Source organism: Galeopterus variegatus, unplaced genomic scaffold, assembly GCF_000696425.1.
Source record: "Galeopterus variegatus unplaced genomic scaffold, G_variegatus-3.0.2 Scaffold3260, whole genome shotgun sequence".
NCBI lineage: Eukaryota > Metazoa > Chordata > Mammalia > Dermoptera > Cynocephalidae > Galeopterus > Galeopterus variegatus.
Window position 1 is genome coordinate 32,422 of NW_007729371.1, and position 22,974 is coordinate 55,395.

The following is a 22,974-nucleotide window of genomic DNA, read 5'->3' on the forward strand; positions in this document are numbered from 1 at the left end:
GAAATAAAGAAATGGGGATAGATTTTTGAAGCAGGGCAAAGAAAACTGAGGTAGATAGCCTCATTGAGAGTAAGGTGTGCTGAGGGCAAAGAAGGTTTGGAATAGCACCTTATAAATAACCTTGTTTGATTTGTCAAACATCATATTATTTTCCTGATATAAGGATCAGCTTTAAGATAAAGGCATTCAGAGTTCTCTGTTATAACTTGAGCCCAAGAGGGGCCAATGGAACACTATCTCTTTGTACCTGCCATTAAAACCCTTTGATCCAGGAAGACAAGTCTGTTCATTGTCCATAAACTGGCCTGGATAGACTTTAAGCCAAATCTCCGTTCTTTTCACTCTCCTCAAACTGCTGTTTTCCCTTCTTCCTTGTTTACATAAATGTCATTCACTCCAAGGCAGCATTAAATACCAATTCTTTTAAGTGTCTTTCCCTTGCCACTTTAACTCATATGGGATCCTTATTCTTCCCCAGCTCCAACAGTTTATACTGATGATATATCATTCATTAAGAATTTAATTATGAGTTGTTTTCTGCTTTACATAACATACACTTATATACGTTTTGTCCATGAAGAAGAAATGCACATAAGAGATCATGAACCATATTTTAAAAAATTCTTCTCAAAGGCTCACTAATGTTCTGCAATTTTTAACAGCTTCATTGGGGTATAATTGGCATACAGTAAACTGCATGTTTAAAGTGTATCATTTAATAAGTTTTGACATATATCTTCTGTGCAACCTTCACCACAATCAAGATAGTGAACATATTCATCACTTTAAAAAGCGTCCTCATGCCCTTTTGTAATCTATCCCAACCCAGGCGATCAATAATCCGCTTTCTATCACTACAGAGTTGTTGGCATTTTCAAGAGCCTTACATAAATAGTATATTATGTGTTCTTTTTTGTTTTTTGTGTTCACTCAGGATAATTCTTTTGAGTGGGTCCAGCTTCATGGTCATGTGACCTGTGCAGTCCCATAGAGCCCTGCCCTTAGAAGGGCTCAATACTTGGTTAAATGCTGTGCTGTCACTGTTTTGAAATTCTTAATAATTTATAAGCAAGATGACCCGCATTTTTATTTTACACTGGGTCCCACAAATTATGTAGCTGGTCCTGAATTAAAGATTCACCCGTGTGGGAGTATATATTATTAGTTTATTCTCTTTTATTGCTGAGCAGTATTCCACTGTATAGATATACCACAATTCTTTTATCCATTTATTCTCCTCTTGACAAACATCTGCATTTTTTTCCAGTTAAAAATAAATTCTGTGTGAACATTCGTGTTCAAGTCTTTAAATTGAAGAAATGCTGTTATTTCTCTTAGGTAAATAGTTAGATGCAGAATGACTGAGTAACATGGTAGGTGTATGTCCAACTTTTTATGAAAGGGCCAAACTGTTTTCCACAGTGGCTGTACCATTTTACAGTCCCACCAGCTGTGTATGAGAGTTTTAGTTGCTCCATATCCTGGAAAATATGTGGTATGGTCAGTCTTTGAAATTTTAGATACTCCAGAAGATGTGTTATTTCATTATGGTTTTAATTTCCATTTCCTTAATGACTAATGACACTGAACTTCTTTTCATGTGCTTATTTGTCAATTGTATATTTTCTTTGCTATAGTAACTGTTCAGATCTACCATCCATTTTTTTAGTGGGTCAATTGCTTTCTTATTATTAAGTTGTGAGAGTACTATATACAAGGGTACTTCAAAAAGTTCATGGAAAGATTCATATTATCTTTTAATTTTATTTTTCCACAAACATTTTGAAGTTCCTTTATGTATTCTGTATACAAGTCCTTTATCAGATATATGATTTGCAAATATTTTTTCCTAGTTTGTGTGTTGCTGTTCATTTTCTTAACAATGTATTTCAAAGAGCAGAAGTTCTAATTTTAATGAAATTTGTTTATCAATTTCTTTCCTGATAGATTGTATTTTCAGTGTTATATCTAAGATTATGCCTAACCCAAGGTCATAAAGGTTTTGTCCTGTTTTGTTCTGAGAAATTTAATAGTTTGAGGTTTTACATTTAGGTCTATGATCCATTTTGAGTTAACTTTTGTATATGATATGAAGTATGGAATGAAGTTAATATTTTTACTTATGTGAGGGGACTTCAAAAAGTTCATGGAAGGATTCATACAATCTTAAAGTTTTATGTCCTATGAACTTTATGAAGTATCCCATAGATATGCAAGTGTTCCGGCACCAGTTGTTGAAAACCTATCCTTTCTCCACTGAATTGTCTTTGTACCTCTGTCAAAAGTCAGTTGTCCATGTATGTACAAATGTATTTCTGTAATGTCTGTTCTGTTCCATTGATCTGTTTGTCTATCTTTATGTCAGAATTGTATTGTCTGAATTACCATAGCTTTATAACAAATCTTGAAATCAGGTCGTGTTAGTGATCTGTATTTGTGATACTGTTAGTGACAGTGTTAATGATTTTAGTGATCTGTAATGTATATGTTCTTAATACATCATGATAGAACTTGACTAGGCATGGTATGGTTATTTCAACAGGATAAGAGCAATGATAACACTAATAAGAAATGTCATTAATTTCAGAGAAAATACAATTAAAAAATTAACTGGATTTTCTATCTGTAGGTATGAACACGAGGAATATAGGAAGGAATATGAGGAAGAAAGCTGGTTAATTCCGAAGAGTACTTGTCAAACATAGCAGGAGCGAGTAATGGAAGCATAATTAAGAGCAAGAAAGAGAATGAGAACTAAACTGTGAAGAGGAAGAAACCTCGAAACACAGGTATTAATCCTAGAAAATGATGAGTTGAGCATTGTGGTTTGGAAGGAATACTGGACTTCATTGAACCCAATCTCCTTATTTTTTACTGATGTGAAAACTGAGGCACAGCAAGTCTTTCTAGAGCTCATCTAGAATCTCCTTTAGAACAGAATCAACCATACAAATTTAGTTCTAGGCTGATAGTTGAAAGTCAAGACTTTATAAGTAAAATCCTTCTGTTCTATGGGTATATTATTTTAAATGAGACCTTCACCCCTAAAGAATCATTTCATACTTTATAAAATTGATGATAAAAATAAAACAAAACATACACATATGCTATTATAAACACTAATCATGTAAGAATAAATACAATATTAAAAGTAGTATTTGAAATGCTCCTTTGGAAAAAATTTTCTATACTGACATAGATATAGTCTGAGGAACTTTTGAATAAAGATGCCTTTTTTCTTTTTGTAAATTTCCCCACATGATGTAAACATGCATTTTTCATGGTGCTAAACTTTGAATTACCTTCAAAATTGGAGTCATCTGTTTTGAAAAGTCTTTGAATGGTAAATGCTGGGGAAGAGCAGACCCCTGGGTGAGGTCTCCATTTTCAAAGTTCTTTCAGGACATACCAGCTGCAGACTGAGTCAGCAGAATCACCACAAACCCAGACCAGTTGGTAAGTGTTGCTAATCCCATTACCCAGTGTGGTAGCTACCAGGCGTTCATAAAGAAAAAGCATGATCTTTATAATAGGAAAGGAGGCAAAAGTGGAAGTCATGAGTTGGACTTTAATAAATTGGGGGAGTTTATATTTATTATAAAACTATCATTTGTTGTGAAAAAGCTGTTTATGAACCCTGGCATTATACAGGTTTGTTCAATCTTCTCCAAAAACAAAACGTTAAACCATGCTAGAAGCAGCAGCTGGCCCAAAATACCTACTAGGAGAGACTGAAGGGTTATATTCAGTCAGAATGGGAGTCAATCTAGTTGCTTGGGAATGATCTGAAGTTGTGGTTCAAACATTTTTGCTTTTTTGAAATATGTACTTTATCTCATATTTTTTCAGTGATCATCTAGAATTTTTCATCATAACTATAATAGTTGCAAAGGATGTAATTTCTGGTAACAGTTGTGGTTCAAACATTTTTGCTTTTTTGAAATATGTACTTTATCTCATATTTTTTCGGTGATCATCTAGAATTTTTCATCATAACTATAATAGTTGCAAAGGATGTAATTTCTGGTAACTTTGAATAGTTTTATTGAAGTAGAATTCACATATAATATCAGCACATATTTAAAATGTATAATTTTATAAATATTGACATATGCTTATATACATCCATGAAAGCATCACTACAGTTAAAATAATGAAGATGGAACATCACCTCCACGTGCCCTCCCCAAAAATGTCTTCATACCCCTTTCGTTAATCTCCAGCAAAGCCATCTAGGTCTAGAGTTAACTTTGTTGAAAGTTTTCAACAAGAAATTCAATTTCTTTAATAGAAACAAAATTATTCAGTTTAAATATTTCTTGGGTGAACTTCAGTGGTTTATGCCTTTGAAGGCATTTGCCCTTTCCTCTACATTGTTTAATTTATGGGTATAAAGTTGGTCATAATATTTCCATATTATCCTTTTAATATCTGTAGCATCTGTAGTGATGTCACATGTCTCTTTCCTGAAATAAGTAGTTTCTGACTTGTTTTTTTTTTTCCTTATCAGTTTGGATAAAGTTTTCTGAATTTTATCGATCTCCTCAAAAAACTAGCTTTTAGTTTCATTTATTTCCCCTATTATTTTTGTTTTCTTTTTCATTGATTTCCATTCTGATGTTTATTATTCATTTTCTTCTGCTTACTTTGAGTTTCATCTGCTACTTTTTCTATTTTTTAAGGTGAAGATCACAGAGATGATTTGAGACTTTCCTTCTTTTCTAATATAGGCACTACGTTATACTATAAATCTCTCTCTAAATACTGCTTTAACTGCTTCCCACAAATTTTTATATGCTGTGTTTTTATTTTTATTCCATTCAAAAATACTTTTTAATTTCCATTTTTATTCCTTTTTTGACCTCTGGGTTATTTAGAATTGTGTTAATTAGTTTTTAAATATTTGGGAACCTTCAAATATCCTTTCATATTTATATTTAATTTAGTTTTGTTGTAGTGAGAGAACATGCTTTGTATAAACTGAATCCTTTTAAATTTATTGCGATTTGTTTTATGGCCCAAGATATAATCTGTCTTGATAAAAAGGTCATGTGTACTTAAAAAATATATGTTTTCAGCTTCCATTGGATGTGATGTTCTATCAACTGCAATTAAAGTAAGTTGATTATATCGTTCAAGTCTTCTACAGCCTTACTGATTTTCTATCTATTTGTCCTATCGATATAGAAACAGGGGAACAAAAATTTTCAACTATAATCAGAGTTTTCTATTTTCCCTAGGAGTTTCATCAGTTTTTGGTTCATGTACTTTGAAGCTATGTTATTACATGCAAAAGTATATAGGATTGTTATATACTCTTGACTATTTGGCCCCCTTCCCATTATGAAATGACATTCTGTATCAGTTGTCATATTCATTTCTCCAAAATCTATTTTGTCTGATATTAATATTGCTACTTCATTTTTGTTTTGATTAGTGTTAGCTTGGAATATCTTTATAGATCATAGCATGACTATATTCTTATATTTAAAGTGGGTTTCTTGTAGGTAGTCTAGTAATTTTTGATTGGATGTCAGACACTGTATATTTTATCTTGTTACTTGCTGAATATTTTTTTGTCCCTATAAATATTCTTGAGCTTTACCCTGGGTCACAGTTAGGTTAACTGAAAACAGCTTGATCCTTTCAGGTGTTGTTTTAAGCTTTGCTAGGTGTACCACAGCAACTTTTAGTCTAAAACTAATTTTTCTACAGAGGCAAAACACATCTGAGTACTCTACCTTGAGTACTCTACTCAATAACCTCTATGACCGAATAAGAAATATATATTTGGTCTCTGCCCTCATTTCCTGGCACACAGTTCCTAAAATCCTTGGAATCTCTGATGTAATGTGTCTTTTTGTATGCTAACGACATGATTAGTAGTTGGGGGCTCCTGGATAGCCTTAAGATGGGGACCGATTGCCAGAAGAAACAACCAAGTGATTAGAAAGTTAGAACTTTCAGCTCCAACCTCCCAACCTCCATGGAGGAGATAGGGCTGAAGCCTGAGTTGATCACCAATGGCCAATGATTTAATCAAGCATGCCTACATAATATACGGGGTTGCTGAGAGGGTGGCACACCCAGAGAGGACATGTGTTGTGGTTTGTTTTTTCCTAATTTTGTTTTGAGGTCTCTCTCAAGAGAGGCTATAAACTCTGTAAACACTCTCAGGGCTGTAAACTCTATCCCTGCTCTGACTGGGCATCAGGAACTTGGTTGTGGATGTTCACAATGTGCCTTTCACGCATTACTTCCTTGTCCTCCCAGATGGCCTAACGTGTAAGTGTTTGATTTGTGACCAGGTGTCCCTCTCACAGGAAACTTGTTTATACTGGCAGACACCCTGGTAGCTCTTATCTGAACTGTCTCCAGTTTACTCCTACAAGGATAGCCACTCTCTAGGAGAGCCCTATCCAGGAAAGAAGCTAGGTTCAGGTGCATTGGTCAGGTGAGATAAAGGAGACAACTCAACAAAGCACAGGAAACAACAGAAGCAGTTTATTATTTATAGATTCCAGAGAGAAGAGAGTAGCATGCCTCATAGGTCCATAAGAAGTGGTTAAATCCCAGACATGGTGCTCAACCAGTGGGTGGGGAGCAAGAAGGAAAGAATGAGAGACTTGTGGTCTGAGGCCTTTATTGGGGTCCAGGGTATTACCCAATCGTGTTTTCCTCAGGGAATTCTGATTGGTGGGTTTAGAGGAAGCAGGCGTGAGTTCTGTGGAGTTACACTGTGACTGAGAGGTGGACACTGTGGCTTACCCATACAGTCCATGCAGGGTTGGGGATCAGTGGGGCAGGAGAAGCAGGTTGTATCTAGCTGTCCCACAGGGAGGTGGTCACCCAGAGATAGTTGTATAAGGCAGATGTCTGGATTGATTACCTTGAGGAACTGGAAGGAGGTGGAGAATTGGAAATGGTGTCAAGAGTGACTAAACCCTGCTTCTGGTATGAGAAAGATAAACCTATATTCAAAATGAATGCTGAGGCAACAAAATAATAGGAATTCGTGACAGCATGGAAGTTCCACATCCCTTTCCCTATCACTTGCTCTGTGCATCTCTTCCATCGGGCTGTTCCTGGGTTGTATCCTTTATAATAAATGAGTAAATGTAAGTAAAGTGTTTCCCTGAATTCTGGGAGCCATTCTGGTGAATGACTGAATCCACAGAGGGATTTGTGAAACCTCTGATTTACAGGCAGTCAGAAGCACAGGTGACAACCTGGACTTTTGATTGGTGTCCGAAGTGGGGGTAGTCTTGTGGGAGTGAGCCTTTAACTTGTGGGATCTGATGCTATCTCCAGGTGGAATTGAGTTAAATTGTAAGATGCCCCATTGGTGTCCATAGAGAATTGAAGAATTGCTTGATGTGGAAAACCCCTCACACATCTAGTTACAGAAGTATTCAGAGCCGAGTGTGAGTATAGAGAATAAGTGTTTATTTCTCCCTATACATCCACTGCAACATGAAGTTTTTTTCGCCCTCTGGTTTGATAGAAGCGAGCACTACTCTTGGCATTGTGTGAGCTTCAGAAAGAGTTTTAATCTCTCTGTCCTCTGCCTTGAGTACTTTCCTCACATGCACATGCTGACCAGTGCTCAGCCGAATACTCAGGATGGACCCTCTGCAGACCTCCAGAGTTCTCTGTGTTGCTCTCATACTCTGCCCTGTGAACCCTAATGGCTTTGGACTCCCAGTGGCTCCTAGTTATTTCCTCATCTCAGGGAGACTGACTCTCAATGCCATAGCCTGGGAAATCAATCCAGGCAGTAAGCTAGGGCAATCATAAAACTTACTTCATTTGTATCTTATCTGTGTTGCCTGCTGTCCAGTGTTTTGAGAACTGTTGTTTCATAAAGTTTGTCCAGTTTTTCAGTTGTTTCAGGCAGGAGGATAAATCCTGTCTCTGTTACCCTATCTTGACCAGAGGCAAAGTCCCCAACCTATATTCTTTTTATCTTTTTTCTCACCGTTCACACTAAGACCACCAGTATAATATTGAAGAATAGTGGTGAAAATGGGCATTTATGTATTGCTGCTAATTGTAGAAACAGCATTTTCTTTCACTAATGATTAAGAAGATAGCTATACATTTTTTGAAAGTGCCCTTAATCAGTCTGAGAAAGGTCACTTGTTTTTAGTGTAAGGGTCGTTATCACAAAGGCTGTTAAACTTTGTCAAACGTTTTTCTGTACCTATTGAGATCATCAAATGGTTTTTCTCTTACATTCTGTCTATATGGTGAATTATACTGGTTGATGTTCAAATGCTAAATTTGCATTCCCGGGATAAGCTCTACTTGATCATGACATACTATTCTTTTTATGTATGTGATATTTAAATTTCTATTTTCAGAGGCTTATTAAGGTTTCGTTTGTGAGGGATATCGTTTATGGTTTTCTTGTAATGTCTGTGTTTGATTTTGGTATCAGAGTAAAAGATACCAAGATACTTTTTATGATACCAAAATACTTTTGGTCTCATAAAAGAATAAGAAATTGTTCCCTTCTGCTGTGGTTTTTAAGAGATTATGCGTAGATTTGATATTACTCCTTTCTTACATGTTTGATAAAATTCATCATTGAATTTATGGGCCTGGAGATTATTGTGTACTGTTTTTATCTAAGAATATTATTTATTTTATTGCCTCATATCTTTTCAGATTTTCTGTTTCATCTTGACCCAGTTGTGGTCATTTGTATCTTTCAAGAATTTTTTTCCATTTCACCTGTTGTCAAATTTATTGGCATAAGTCTTTTCAAAAACGATATTCTTTATTATAACTTGATATCATTTAATTCCTGTGTTAGTCCATTCCTGCTGCTTATATCAAAATACTTGGAACTGGGTATTTATAAGAAAATGAAATTTATTGCTTACAGTTTCTGAGGCTGGGAAGTCCAAAGTCCATCTGGTGGTGGTGACAGTGACCCAGGGGTCTCACATTGTAAGATGGTAGAAGCAGAGAGCAGAGAGAGCAAGAGCAAGAAAGGCAGACTCTCCTCTTCTTTTAAAGCCCTCAGAAACACACCCCTGACCACCATTTTTAATCCATTAACTAGGCATGGTCACAACAATTTAACCATTTAACTCTAAGATGTTCTAAACATTCTCTCATCTTTTTGTCTTCTTCTAAGTCCTCCAAACTCCTCCAACCTTTGCCTATTACCCAGTTCCAAAGCCACTTCCACATTTTCAGGTATCTGGATAGCAACACACCACTTCTCTGGTACCAATTTTCTGTATTAGTCCATTTTGTGTTGCTATAACAGAATACCTGGAACTCGGTAGTTCATAAAGAACAGAGGTTTATTTGGCTTACGGTTCTGGGACAGCTGCTTATGGTATGGGCCTCAGGATGCTTCGCAGCTGGCGGGTACAAGCAGATCACATGGCAAGAGGAAGCAAGAGAGAGAGAGCGGGGAGGTGCCAGGGTCTTTAAAAACAACCAGCTCTTGCAGGAACTAATATAGAGAGATCTCACTCAGGTTCCCCACCCCTCAGGGAGAGCATTAATCCGTTCATGAGGAATCCGTCCCCATGACTCAAACAGCTTCCAACACTGTCACACTGGGGATCAGATTTCCACATGAGTTTTGGGGGAACAACACATCCAAATTCTATCAATTCCTGTAATGTTTTAATTACAGGATCTGTAATCACATTGCTTCCTTCATTCCTGATTCTGATAAATGTGTGTCTTCCCTGTTTATCTTTTGATCTAAGTAGAGTTTTATCAATTTTATTGATCTTTTTAAAGGATTAAAGTTTGATTTATCAATTTTCTCTATTGTTTGTGTTTTATTGATTCATGGTTTTATCTTTAAAATTTCATTTTTCTACTTATTTTGAATTCTTTTTCTATCTTAATATGTAAGCTTGGGTCACTGATGTTAGATCTTTCTTTGTCTCTAATATCTAATGCTTGTAGTATTCTTTTAAGCACTGCATAAGTCGCATCTCACACATTTTGATATGTTGTGTTTTCACTTTCATTCAGTTCAAAATATTTTCTAATCTTATGGTTTTCTGTGACACATAGGTTATTTAGAAGTATGTTGTTCGATCTTTACATATATTGAAATTTCCTAGATATCTTTCTGTTATTGGTTATTGATATCTTTCTGTTACCTTTCTAAATTAATTCTTTTAGTCAGGGAACAAAATCTGTTTGATTTTATCCTTTAAACTATATTAAGGGTTGTGTTAAGGACCAACATATTACCTATCTTTGTTAATGTTCCATGTCAACTTGACAAAAAAGTTTCCTTCAGTGTTTGGGTGTAAGATCATAAATGTCAATTAAATCATGTTGGTCGATAATGTTCTTTGAGTCTTCTATGCAATTACTCTTTTCTTTCCACTTGTTCCATCCTTACCTAAAAGAGGAGTGTTGAAATAGCCAACAAACATTACAAATGTATCTATTTCTCCTTTCAGTTCTGCAAGTTTTTGCATGTTTTCTTCAAGCTGTCATTAGGTTGATACACATTTAAGATGTTTATGTCTTCTTGGTGAATTGACCCTCTATCATTGTGAAATGTAACTCATCATCCCTGAGAATTTTGGTTTTTTAGCTTATTTTCTTCTATAGCCAGCAGTTTTCTTTAGTGTTTTCATGGTATATCTTTTTTCTATCCATTTGATTTTAACCTAGCTTTGTCTTTATTTTAAAAATAACTTTCATATAACCATTATATAGTTGGGTCTTGCTTTTTCAAAATCCAGTTTGACAATTTCTGCCTTTTAATTGGAGTGTTTAGTCCTTTTGAATTTAATGTAATTATTACTATGGTTGAATTTAAAAGTATCTATTTGTTTCTTCTTCTTTTTTTTGGCCCTCATTTACTACCTTCTTTTAAATTATCTGAATTTTAAAAAGTCATGTATATTACCATTGTCTATCTGTACACTTTTGTTTGATTTTCCTTTGGGGGTACTGCTTTAGGGCGTATAGTATGAATTTTTAACTTATCATAGCCTGCTTTCAAATAATACTTATACCACTTTATGTGTAATGTACAAACTCTTCCAACACTACATTTCTATTTCCCCCTCCCATCCTTTGTGATATTTTCTTATATTTTACTTCTTCCTATATTACCAACCCCATACATACTTGTTGAAGACATTTTAAAATGAGAAGAAATGTCTTCTACATTTACTCTCACAAGGTCATTCTGATTCTCTTTATTCCTTTGAGTAGATTCAAATTTCCAAGCAGTATCATATTCCTTTTGCTTGAAAAGGTTTTTTTGGTTGGTCATTTACTCTCACAAGGTCATTCTGATTCTCTTTATTCCTTTGTGTAGATTCAAATTTCCAAGCAGTATCATATTCCTTTTGCTTGAAAAGGTTTTTTTGGTTGGTTTGAACATTTCCCTTTGTGTGGGTTTTGCAGATGATGAGTTCTCTGTTTTGTTTTTGTATGTAATTCTTTATTTCACCTTCAATTTTGAAAGATATTTTTCCTGATATCAAATTCAGGGGTTAGCTCATGGTGCTGAAAACACCAAGGTCAAGGGTTTGGATTCCTGTACTGGCCAGCTGCCAAAAAACAAATAAAAAATAAAATTCTACATTTAAAATTTTTAAGTTTTAGAACTTTAAAGGTACTGTTCCACTGTCTTTTAAAAAAATTGTGTATAATATTATTATACACAATTCTGCTGTACATACACAAAATCCTGCTGTAATTCTTTGTCTTTTTATTTTCTGGATACTTGTAAGAGTCTGAATTTATCACTGATTTTCAGCAATTTGATCATGCTCTACCTTGGCGTCATTTTTGTTGTTGTTGATTATGGTTGGGGTTCATTTACGTGCTCATATCTATGGGAATATAGTTTTCATTAAATTTGGGAAAATTTGCACATTTATTAAAATGTTTCTCTTCCTCCCATTTTTTCACTTCATATAATACTCTGATTACACATATGTCATGCTGCTTTATATTTTTTTACTGATCATTGGAGTCCTGTTAATATTTTTTTCAGTCTTTCTTCTGTGCTTCAATATGTATACTTTCTGTTGCTGCATCTTCAAGTATACTTATACTTTAGACACTGAAGAAATTCTTCAGTGTCTAAACTTCTGTTAATTTTATCTAGTGATAGTTTCATCTCAGGTATTGTATTTTTCATCTCTAGACTTTCCATTTTCCTCTTTTTGATATTTTTTCTCATTACTTTCATCTTTTTGTAAATCCTTGAACATATTGATCATATTCTGGGTCTTCAAAAGTTCATGGGAAGATTCACATCCACAAACTTTCTGAAGTAACCTTGTAGGTATAATACTTGTAGTTTTTTAAACATTCTTATATGTTAGTTTAATCATCTCTTTAATTAAAGTTTGTGGGGCTGTTTCTGTGGACTGATTGCCCTACTAGTTATTGGCCATATTTTCCTGCCCCTTCATGTGTCCAGTAATGTTTTATTAGAGTCTGGCCAGTTTTAGTGGTTCTTTTTGTTGTTGTTTGTTTTTTTGTATTCCTTTTAAGCGTTTTGTACTTTGCTCTGTCTTTAATTTATGGGTTACCCAGTTTGATCTTTTCAAGAGTTACTTTTTAAGCTTCATTAGAGCAAATCTAGAGCCTTCTCTCTCAGGTTACTATCCATTACTAAGCTATTACCCTTTGGGGGTATTTACTTAACACCCACTGTATTCAATTAGGTTTCTTTCCGCTGGCTTTATAGTGAACTGAATTATGTCCTCCCCAAACTCACTGAAGCTTGAATTTTGTCCCCCAAGTTTATGTATTAGAATCTTTGCTCCCACTGTGACTGTTAAGAGGGTGGGAAATCCTATTATGGTAATTGAAGATGGAGCCTTAAATAGGTGATTGGATTGTAGGACCATGCCATAGTGAATGGACTAAAAGTGGTGGTCACGGGCATGGTTCTGAGGGCTTTAAAAGAAGAGGAGAGTCTGTCTTTCTCGCTCTCTCTGCTCTCTGCTTCCACCGTCTTGCAATGTGAGACCCCTAGGTCACTCTGGCGACCACCAGATGGACTTTGGACTTCCCAGCCTCAGAAACTGTAAGCAATGAATTTCGTTTTTTCTTTATAAATCACCCAGTTCCGTGTATTCTGTTATAGCAACACAAAATGGACTAATACAGGCTTTGAGAACTGAAATGATTGCGACTCATATGAACTTTTGGAATTTCTCAGATCTTGGTACCCTGGTAATAATTCTTTCCCTGAAAGTTCTTGTCCTAAACTTGTAGAGCTTTACCCTACCCATGATTATATTAGCATTCAGCCAAAGTCTCAAGGGGACCCCTGTACAGATTTCTAGAGCTCTTCTTTACATATTGCCCTCCTAACATTGTCCTCCAAATTCTAGTCTCTTGATCTCCCCAAACTCTGATTTTTTTGTTCTTTTTATTGAAATATAATGGATTATACATATTTGTGGGGTGCAGAGTTGAGGATCAATACCTGTGTATAATGTGTAATTATCAAGTCAGGATAATTAGCATATTCATCATTACATAATCATTTCTTTGTGTTAAGGACATTTGATCTCTTCTAGTCATTTAATAACACGTAGTAAGTTGTAAATTATAGGTACTTAGTCCAAATTCCGATTTTTATCCCTTCAATACCTATCGGTTCTCTTTGAGTTCCCCCTCTCTATGCCATAGTTCAGAAACCAATTCTAGGCAGAAAGCTGTGGCAATCATAGGGCTCATTGCATGTTTCCTTTCTCCTTGGGATCACAGTCCAGTGCTGCCTATTGTTCCATGCTTGAAATCAATTGCTCCACAAATTTTGTCCGGTATTGTATATGCTTTTGGTGAAATAAGTCCAGATCCCCTTATGGCCAGTATGGAAGTATGCCATTTTGGTCATAACATATTTTATTTCTTTACTAAATTTAAAAAACATTTTTGGAACACATACTGTGAAGAGCCCAGAAATATAGAGATAAATGATTCACAACCTAATGCTTATACAAATAAGTAAAAAGTTACAATATTGTGGTAATTTTTAAATATGGCCCCCAAATTCCTTGAAACTCCTTCCATCAAGAGGTGAGTTTTGTTTCCTCTCCTCTTGAGTGTAGATGCTGTGACTGCCTGTCCAATAGAGTATGACTGAAATGATGCTGTGCCCATTTTCTAGCTGAGGTCTTAACTGGCAGTCTCCTCTTTCTGTCTCTTGGAATGCTCAGCCTTATGCCCAACCAACACACTGGGAGGAACCAAGCAGACATACAGGTGGTCCCATGTAGTTGTTATGACTGACAGCTCCAATGACCCAGCCAACTGCCAGCATCAATTGCCAGACATATAGCTGAACAAATTTTCAAATGATTGCAGCCCTTGCTGTAGAGTCTGAGCCAGCCTTTAAGCCATCCCTGCTATCATGGTGTGGAAGAGAGGCAAGCTGTCTCTGCTGAGCTCTGAACAAATTTCTGACTTGTGGGGCCGGCCTGTGGCTCACTTGGGAGAGTGTGGTGCTGATAACACCAAGGCCACGGGTTCGGATGCCTATATAGGGATGGCTGGTTAGCTAACTTGGGAGAGCATGGTGCTGACAACACCAAGTCAAGGGTTCAGATCCCCTTACTGGTCATCTTTAAAAAAAAAAAAAAAAAAATTTGTTTTGTTGCCCAAAGATGCTAAATTTGGAGTGGTTTTTATGTAGTAATAGACGCCTGGAAGAAATAATCATACCATTAAGTATAGTGACAGAGGTGGCCAGTCAACCAATTAATTAACAAATAATTATTATGTGCCTATTACTGGTCAGATACTGAGTAAGGAAAGGCTTTTGGGAAATGAAATCTGAGTGGAGTTTTAGAAAAGGTCTAGGATCTAAATAGAATAAGAAAGAGTTGCTTGTTTGAAGACATGGAAAGTATGGTGGCATATGAACAACTGCCAGTAGTTCAGAAAGACTACAGTAGAGGGTATGAGAAAAAAACTGTGAAGAGATTAGGTACTCAGGGGCTAGGTCGCTAAGGATGTGATACTTAAGAATTAGGGTTTATTTCTGAAGGTAGGAGACTACTCTGTACATTTGTAATCATGCACTTAAATTCTTTATTTAATGGCTGTCTTCCTCATAGGCTGTACACCAAAAAATGTTAAATCACATAGAGCTTTTATCTCTGTAATACTTCCAGCATTTAGAATGGTACCTGGCACACATAAGAAGTCAATAAATATTTATTGAAGAACTGAGTGACTGAAGAACCATATAAGAATTTTAAGTGAGTGATATAATCAAATTTGTGTGTTAGAAAAATCATTCTGGCAGTAGTGTGAATGGTTAGGAGATAGGTTATTAGTCAGCTCGGGCTGCCATAACAAAATATCATAGTGAATGACTTAAACAACAGAAATTAATTTTCTCACAATTCTGGAAGTTGAAAGTCTGAGATCAGGGGCTAGCGTGGTCAGGTTCTCGTGAGGGCTCTCTTACTGGCTTACAGATAGCTGCCATCTCACTGTGTTCTCATGTGGCAGAGAGGGAGAGAGAACAATTAATTCAGGGTCTCTTCTTATAAGGACACTAATCTCATCACAAGGGCCCCAGCCTCATGGCCTCATCCAAACTTAATTATCTCCCAAAGGCCTCATCTCCAAACACCATCATATTGGGGGTTAGGGCTTCAACATATCAGTTTTGGGGAATACAACTCAGTCCATAGCAGTAGGAAAGGAGAAAGCATAGTAAGAGGTGAATGTAATAATTCGCCTAAGAGATGATGAGGGTGTGAACTAAAGTAGTGACAATGAGGTTGGAGAGGAAGGGCTAAATTTGAGAAATATTAATCAGTCCTACTTGGGTTAGAATTATTAAACTGTTAGTTACCTTCCTGGGATATTCCTTTTCCTGAACTGTAAAATTATAGATTTTTCCTGCAGTAACTCCATTTGCATGCTGGTATCTTTGTTTTTAAAGTAGAAGAATTTTCAAAAATTAAACTGAGAATAAAGGGATATAACACTTTAAAACTAGCCACAGAATTTATTAAACACATACATATTAAATATTCTAATGTAAAATAGTCTCTAAAATGTTTAAAAACTGTGTAACACTAAAAGTGAAACTCCTGCAGTTTCAGTGTTTTAAAGAGATAATAAGGGACGTTAACTTCAAAATACAAACTCATTTTGCTTTCTATATTTGGATTTTATGTTAAATATAACAATATTGTAAATTTTATATTTTAAAAATGTTTATTCTTTATAGCATATTAATCATAAAGACCCCAACAGTTAAAGTCATTCTAGGTCAGAATACACGGATAATGCAATCAATATTAATGTGTTATTTCCAATATTCACTTATTCCCAATCCTCACATACTGATAATCAAGGCTTGAACAATTTGTTCACTAGTTTATGGCTGGCAACAGAATAATTCAGTCTCATTACTGGAGAACAAAGCAGGTCTAAAAGCATTTTCATAAATATTTGGCTCTGATACTGGGCAATTATGATAATGTGCCAAGACACTGCTCAGGAACTTGAGGTGGACAAGTTGTCACCCGATTCTACCAGCCCAATAATCCAAAGCAAGTTTTTGAGAAAGAATGCTCTGCTTCCCATATCAACAGTGATGTTTTGGAAGAATTTTATACTTGTCATAATGAAACACAAGCAAGCTTTTTGGTATGGGCCCCTGAAGATGTTAAGAACCTGGTGGTACTAACATATCATTTTTTCCACTGTTGTGTTTTAACTTTTTTCTGCTTTTGAAAGAACTAAAGGCTCATCATTAAAATATTTGGAAAATATAAAATGCACAAAGAACAAAAACATTGTACAGAATCTTAGCACTCAATCATATCACGTATTTGTAACTTCCTTTTGAAACTTTATGTATTCTGACCTTCAAATTTTTTAAATTGTGCTTATTTATAACTTCACATGGTTTTGTAACTTCCTTTTGAAACTTTATGTATTCTGTCTATGTAAATATAGACCTTGATCAGCTTCAATGGCTGTATAATTTTTACATCCTAAGTATGATAACTTATTTGACCAATACTAATTACAATAATTGCTTAATGCTTATTTAGTGCTTACTACATGCCAGGCACTGTTATAAGGGTTTTGCTTGTATTAATCTATTTGATCCTCACCACCCTATTAGTATTCTTGCTTTTATAGACGGGGAAACTGAGACGCCAAGAGGTGAAGTTATTTGTTCAGTCTCTTAGTGTTGGACATTTTAGTGGTTAATGATGCTTTGCTATTATAAACATTGCCATGTATATCTTTGTTCATGTCTTTAAAAAATGTCTTTAGGATAAATTCCAAAAAAATGTAACTTCAGGGTATAGAAGTATTCACATTTTTAAAAGCATGTTACGAACTTCCGAATATTTCATTTGGGAAGATTATATTAATTTCACACTTCAACCAACGATATGTGAGTGTACGATCCCCACAACCCTGATTCATTTTAATCTTTGTCTGAATGACAGAAAACATTATCTGACTGCTACCTTAATTTGCATTTTTCACTTTCTTAAGTGGGACTGCATTTTTTAATGGGTTTTTGTAGGCATTCTGCGTACCGTTATCCTAATGCTGTTGTTGACATGTCAATATCTGTTTCCATGCTACATTTGGAAGTACTGTAGTTTGGGTATAATTTACACAATTTCAATTTACGTGAAAGATGAACTTAGTGAGTCTGTTCGAAGTGGGACGCAAAACCTCTAGCAGATACTCCTTACAATTTCTACATGACAGAGAACAATTATTTGTTAAATAAGCTTATAAGCAAAATAATTAAATCAATAATTTATGTTGCTAGAAATCTGTAATCAATTTCTAGCTCCATTTTCCTGTTTTCTTTTCTTTTCTTGTGCTCAGTTTAACGGAGGCTATCCTGGCTTGTGAAAGCCTCATTTTAGAATCACCACAGCTGCTTAGTAACTGCACGGTTAGTCAGTAGACGCCCTCCTAGAAGAGCTTTCCACAAGAGCTTCCGAAGCCAGGCGTTCGGGGACTCCCGGGAAGGTGCCAGCGTTAACTCAGCCTCTCGGAGGGAGCCGCGCGCTCTGACACTCCCCTCGGCAGGGATTCGAGCCAGTGCGTTCCGCTCACATGACTTCATCCAAGCAAGTTTCTTGTCACCTCAGACAGCGAACTGAACGCATAGCTTTTTACCTTAGAAGATGATCCAAAGGAGTTTCCACTCTCTCTCAGAGAGACTACAATGTTGTGACAACAGACCGAGCGAGAAAAAAAAGAAGCTTCGTTGGACCAAAGCTGGACCCCTCTTTCTCTCCCCCCCCCCCCCCCCCCCCGCCGCAATCTGATTCACTCCAGGGGCTGTTAGTCGGCTTCCTCGCGCCTGAAGGACCTCGTCCTCCGGAGACTTCTGAGCAAGGGAAAAGCAAAAAACACAGGCACTAATCCCACTCTCATGTGTGACTAATTAAAGGAGGGGTCAGGAGGAGGGGGTTTCTTCGTTGGGCCTCCGCTGGCGGGGCAGGTACTGGGCAGGTTCAGAGCAGGCAGTGCCGAACCTTAATTTGCATTTTTCACTTTCTTAAGTGGGACTGCATTTTTTAATGGGTTTTTGTAGGCATTCTGCGTACCGTGATCCTAATGCTGTTGTTGACATGTCAATATCTGTTTCCATGCTACATTTGGAAGTACTGTAGTTTGGGTATAATTTACACAATTTCAATTTACGTGAAAGATGAACTTAGTGAGTCTGTTCGAAGTGGGACGCAAAACCTCTAGCAGATACTCCTTACAATTTCTACATGACAGAGAACAATTATTTGTTAAATAAGCTTATAAGCAAAATAATTAAATCAATAATTTATGTTGCTAGAAATCTGTAATCAATTTCTAGCTCCATTTTCCTGTGTTCTTTTCTTTTCTTGTGCTCAGTTTAACGGAGGCTATCCTGGCTTGTGAAAGCCTCATTTTAGAATCACCACAGCTGCTTAGTAACTGCACGGTTAGTCAGTAGACGCCCTCCTAGAAGAGCTTTCCACAAGAGCTTCCGAAGCCAGGCGTTCGGGGACTCCCGGGAAGGTGCCAGCGTTACCTCAGCCTCTCGGAGGGAGCCGCGCGCTCTGACACTCCCCTCGGCAGGGATTCGAGCCAGTGCGTTCCGCTCACATGACTTCATCCAAGCAAGTTTCTTGTCACCTCAGACAGCGAACTGAACGCATAGCTTTTTACCTTAGAAGATGATCCAAAGGAGCTTCCACTCTCTCTCAGAGAGACTACAATGTTGTGACAACAGACCGAGCGAGAAAAAAAAGAAGCTTCGTTGGACCAAAGCTGGACCCCTCTTTCTCCCCCCCCCCCCCCCGCCGCAATCTGATTCACTCCAGGGGCTGTTAGTCGGCTTCCTCGCGCCTGAAGGACCTCGTCCTCCGGAGACTTCTGAGCAAGGGAAAAGCAAAAAACACAGGCACTAATCCCACTCTCATGTGTGACTAATTAAAGGAGGGGTCAGGAGGAGGGGGTTTCTTCGTTGGGCCTCCGCTGGCGGGGCAGGTACTGGGCAGGTTCAGAGCAGGCAGTGCCGAGGTCGCCCAGATTCCCGACATGCTCCGCGCGGGGGGCCTTCTCGGCTCATTCTCTGTTGCCGCCACCGTCGCTGCGCCGCAGCCGCGGTTACTGGGGGTGGGCGAGAGGAGGAGCTATCGCGGACCCTGTAGAGTCAGTCTCTGTTGCTGCTTTTGCTTCAGGAGTCTGCCTTACTTCGTCGCACCCTGACTCCCGTGGTGTCGAGGGGGCGTCCCTGCGGACACCTCGGCGCACAGTGGAGATGCCTCTCTTTGCTACCAATCCCTTCGATCAGGATGTTGGTAAGTGTTTTTGTCGCTCCCTGTCCATTCCCCAAGGACTGCAAGCCCCCTTTGCCCGCCCGCCTCCCCTATATTCTGGACCCCTGGGCCAGGGCCAAGCTCTTGCCCTTTCCTGAGGCTCCTTTCTTAAGAGCTGGGAAAAGGTTGAGGGCTTGGCGCATACTCTTTGGAAGAAATGGGATTCAGAACCTGTGATATGGGCCTTGAGCTAGGACTGTGGGTTTCCAACGAACTACTTAAGGGGTTGGTGTAAAGGGCCTCAGAGGAGCAGCTGGTGTAGCATCTGGTGCTGGGACTGCTTCTGGAAAGAACAGTGAAGGGTTGAGGCTTATCTCGGCTAGAGTAGAATTATAAGCCCTGTAACGAAAGTGTTTCCCTAGACACATGTTAAGCGTCTGGCACTGACAGAATGTTTTAGGTAAGGTTTCTTAGGGGATTTTAAAATTTCTTTTGTAACGGTAACTGGAGGAGAAAGCTCTGGCTAAGGGTGGACTCTCAAAAATGTTGGGAGAGATGAAGATGAATTATTTGGCAACAGCTGAAACCGAATTGAAGACCTGAGCCTTTGGGATGCCTTTCTTAGGCTAGGACTGTGCACATCAAGAAGTGTGGAAGAGGACCTCGAATCTGGAAAGGCGTTTGAAATGCTAAATTTTTGTTGTTTTCTGAATCATTGGTATTAGGTATTGATTATACCAATTCAACAGGTTAGCTTTTTATTTTTTTCTAGCCTGAAGGTAATAATAATGGGAATTCGAGTTTCCGGAAAGAGAATTTTGGGGTGATTTGAATGCATTTAGGAACTATCTTGATATACAAGTGTGGAATGAAAGCAAGCCAAATACCATATCCAAGTCTCTTATGGCAGAATTTAATGATTACTAGAGTGAAGGAATATAAGAATAACATCTCTGAGTTACTTTATACATCTTTGTATATTTTAATTATGAAAAATATGTGTTGGTTTTTCTTTTTTAACTCTTCCTTACGGTATGTCACTGAAGCTTGGAGATTTGGGTTAAGACTAGAAAAGGGCTCATTCCTATCTCTGCCACTTCCTAGCATACAGTGAAATCATAGGCAAGTTAAATTCTTTGAGTTCTAATGCTCTCATTTCTAAAGAGGGAAAAACAAATCATTCTGTTTTGCGATTAAATGAAATAATATGTCTAGAGGGCCCTACTACAGTGCCTTTATATAGTAGGCACTTACTAAATGCTGTCTTTTTTTGTTCTAGTTTAAACGAAGGTTCTGAATCTGAGCAGTGGATGGAACTTTAGAGATCACCAATAATACTTAATAACTAATTGGAAAGTTGCATTTAATTTAATAAGTACTTCGCACACATTATTTACTGGACATGGTGCTCGGTGACGTAAGAGATACAGGGATGTACAAGACCGGTTGCTGCTCTCCAGCAATTTTAAAACTTCCTACATCAATCTCCAGGGCAGATGTTTAAACTAAAACAACTCATTGCTTCTGTTTCCAGCACCTTTATCTATTTTTCCTGGTCCTATATAATCTAGCTGCCAACTACTCAATCATCTTTATATACTGACTTTGAAAGCACATTTGCATTGGATTCAGGTAAATTTCTTAATATCAAACCCATTTCTAGTGCCTACATCACCCTGTCCAAACACAGGCTCCTTCTTGCCTTTATGTTTTTGCTTCTATTATTTCATCTATCTTTCTACATATCCTCATGTTTTAAGGCCAACTCAGAATCCAACTTGTTATACTTGAATCATTTCCTGATGACTCTAGCGTAGGATTGCTCAACAGCAACATTATTGACAGATTGGACCAGAAAGATATCTTTGTCGTGGAGGTCTGTCCTATACAGTACAGCACTTAGCCTTGTACCTGGTCTCTACCCATGAGATGCCAGTGGCACCCAACTCCCAGTCATGATTTAAAAAGTCTCTGGGTTTTGCTGAGTGTCCTATGGGGGAACAAAATAGCTCCCAGTTAAGAACCACTGCTCTGGTCCACTGTAATTTCCACCAGTTTATAAACTTCTGCAAATTATTTTATCGTTTTTTGTCTTTGCCAAATTACTTGGCATTGAAGACAGTTATATCCTGTATTTTACTTCTTAATTAGTAGTTGCTACGTAGCAGGTAGTTGCTATGTAGCAGGTGGTTGCTACATAATAGGTGCTTAATAAATGTTTGTGGGGTTGAGAATGTGTCAGTTGAGCCTGCTAGATAGTAAGCTTTTAGAGTGTAGGGACATTGTTTTGCTCCAGAAGAGCTTACTTTTTAAAGTTAATCAGATTTTGATATTTGGATCAATTTTCTCTTCCTGATCTGTGTATCAAAATATCATGAAAGGTTAATTTACCTAAGACCACCCTTCAGAGATTCCCAGTAAGTAATCCTTGGACAGAATCCAGTGGGCTCCCATGTTAAATTTTTTTAGTATAGCATTTAGAATACAGTATGTAGAATACATTTAACAATTTTCCTTTTCATATTGTCTGTACACCAGTGAGTATGTCAGTGATATCAAAGTACTCCCACTAACTCATATGATAGAATTATTAATCACTTAACATTTGTATGCATTTGTGCTTCTTCAAAATTAATTATCTTCAGCTTTGTTCATATACTGAAACTGTGAATCAAAAGTTCACTAACTGATTTATATAATATAACATTTCTTTTAAAGGGATGAAATGTTGGCTATAGCTTTTCCCTTAAAGAAATGCCTAAACATGTCACTAGAATGTGAACTCCATGAGGACAGGGATTTTTGTTTGATTTTGCTCACTACTATATCCTTAGTGTGTAGACTAGTGTCTTGCAGTGATAAACATTCAGTAAACATTTACTGAATAAATGAATCTTATTTTGGACATTATATTTCTTCTAAATTCAACTCTTGGATTATAACGATAACTCATTCCATTAAGCATTTATTTCCGAGTCCCTGGTGATGTCTATCTTGCCAAATCCAGTGGTCAATTCCTAGTTCATTTCTTTGTTGATCTCTTCAGCATTCCTCTCTGATATACTTTTTTTCATCTGTTTCTAGGATACTAAACTTTTTCTGATTTTCTGCTTATCTCCTTTTTAGTCTTTTTTGCTCCTCCTCTTTGCAACTTCCAAATGTTGAATGCCCTGGGGCTCAGTTCTAGAACTTCTTTGGC

General features: G+C 37.1%; 2 protein-coding genes across 2 annotated transcripts in view; one reads left to right on the forward strand and one right to left on the reverse strand.

Annotated features, from left to right (window-relative positions):
• PTPLA (protein tyrosine phosphatase-like (proline instead of catalytic arginine), member A) overlaps positions 1 to 19,129 on the reverse strand; it is a 48,556-nt gene extending 29,427 nt beyond the window's left edge. Inside the window, exons 1-2 of the mRNA XM_008584435.1 lie at positions 18,955 to 19,129; positions 18,151 to 18,184 (exon numbers count right to left, since the gene is read on the reverse strand). Of these exons, the coding sequence (XP_008582657.1) occupies positions 18,151 to 18,184; positions 18,955 to 19,129 (209 nt within the window). The remainder of the gene's footprint in view (positions 1 to 18,150; positions 18,185 to 18,954) is intronic.
• A 501-nt stretch (positions 19,130 to 19,630) lies between these two features.
• STAM (signal transducing adaptor molecule (SH3 domain and ITAM motif) 1) overlaps positions 19,631 to 22,974 on the forward strand; it is a 68,702-nt gene continuing 65,358 nt past the window's right edge. The window contains exon 1 of the mRNA XM_008584434.1: positions 19,631 to 19,817. Coding sequence (XP_008582656.1) covers positions 19,778 to 19,817 — 40 coding nt within the window. The 5' untranslated portion in view covers positions 19,631 to 19,777. The remainder of the gene's footprint in view (positions 19,818 to 22,974) is intronic.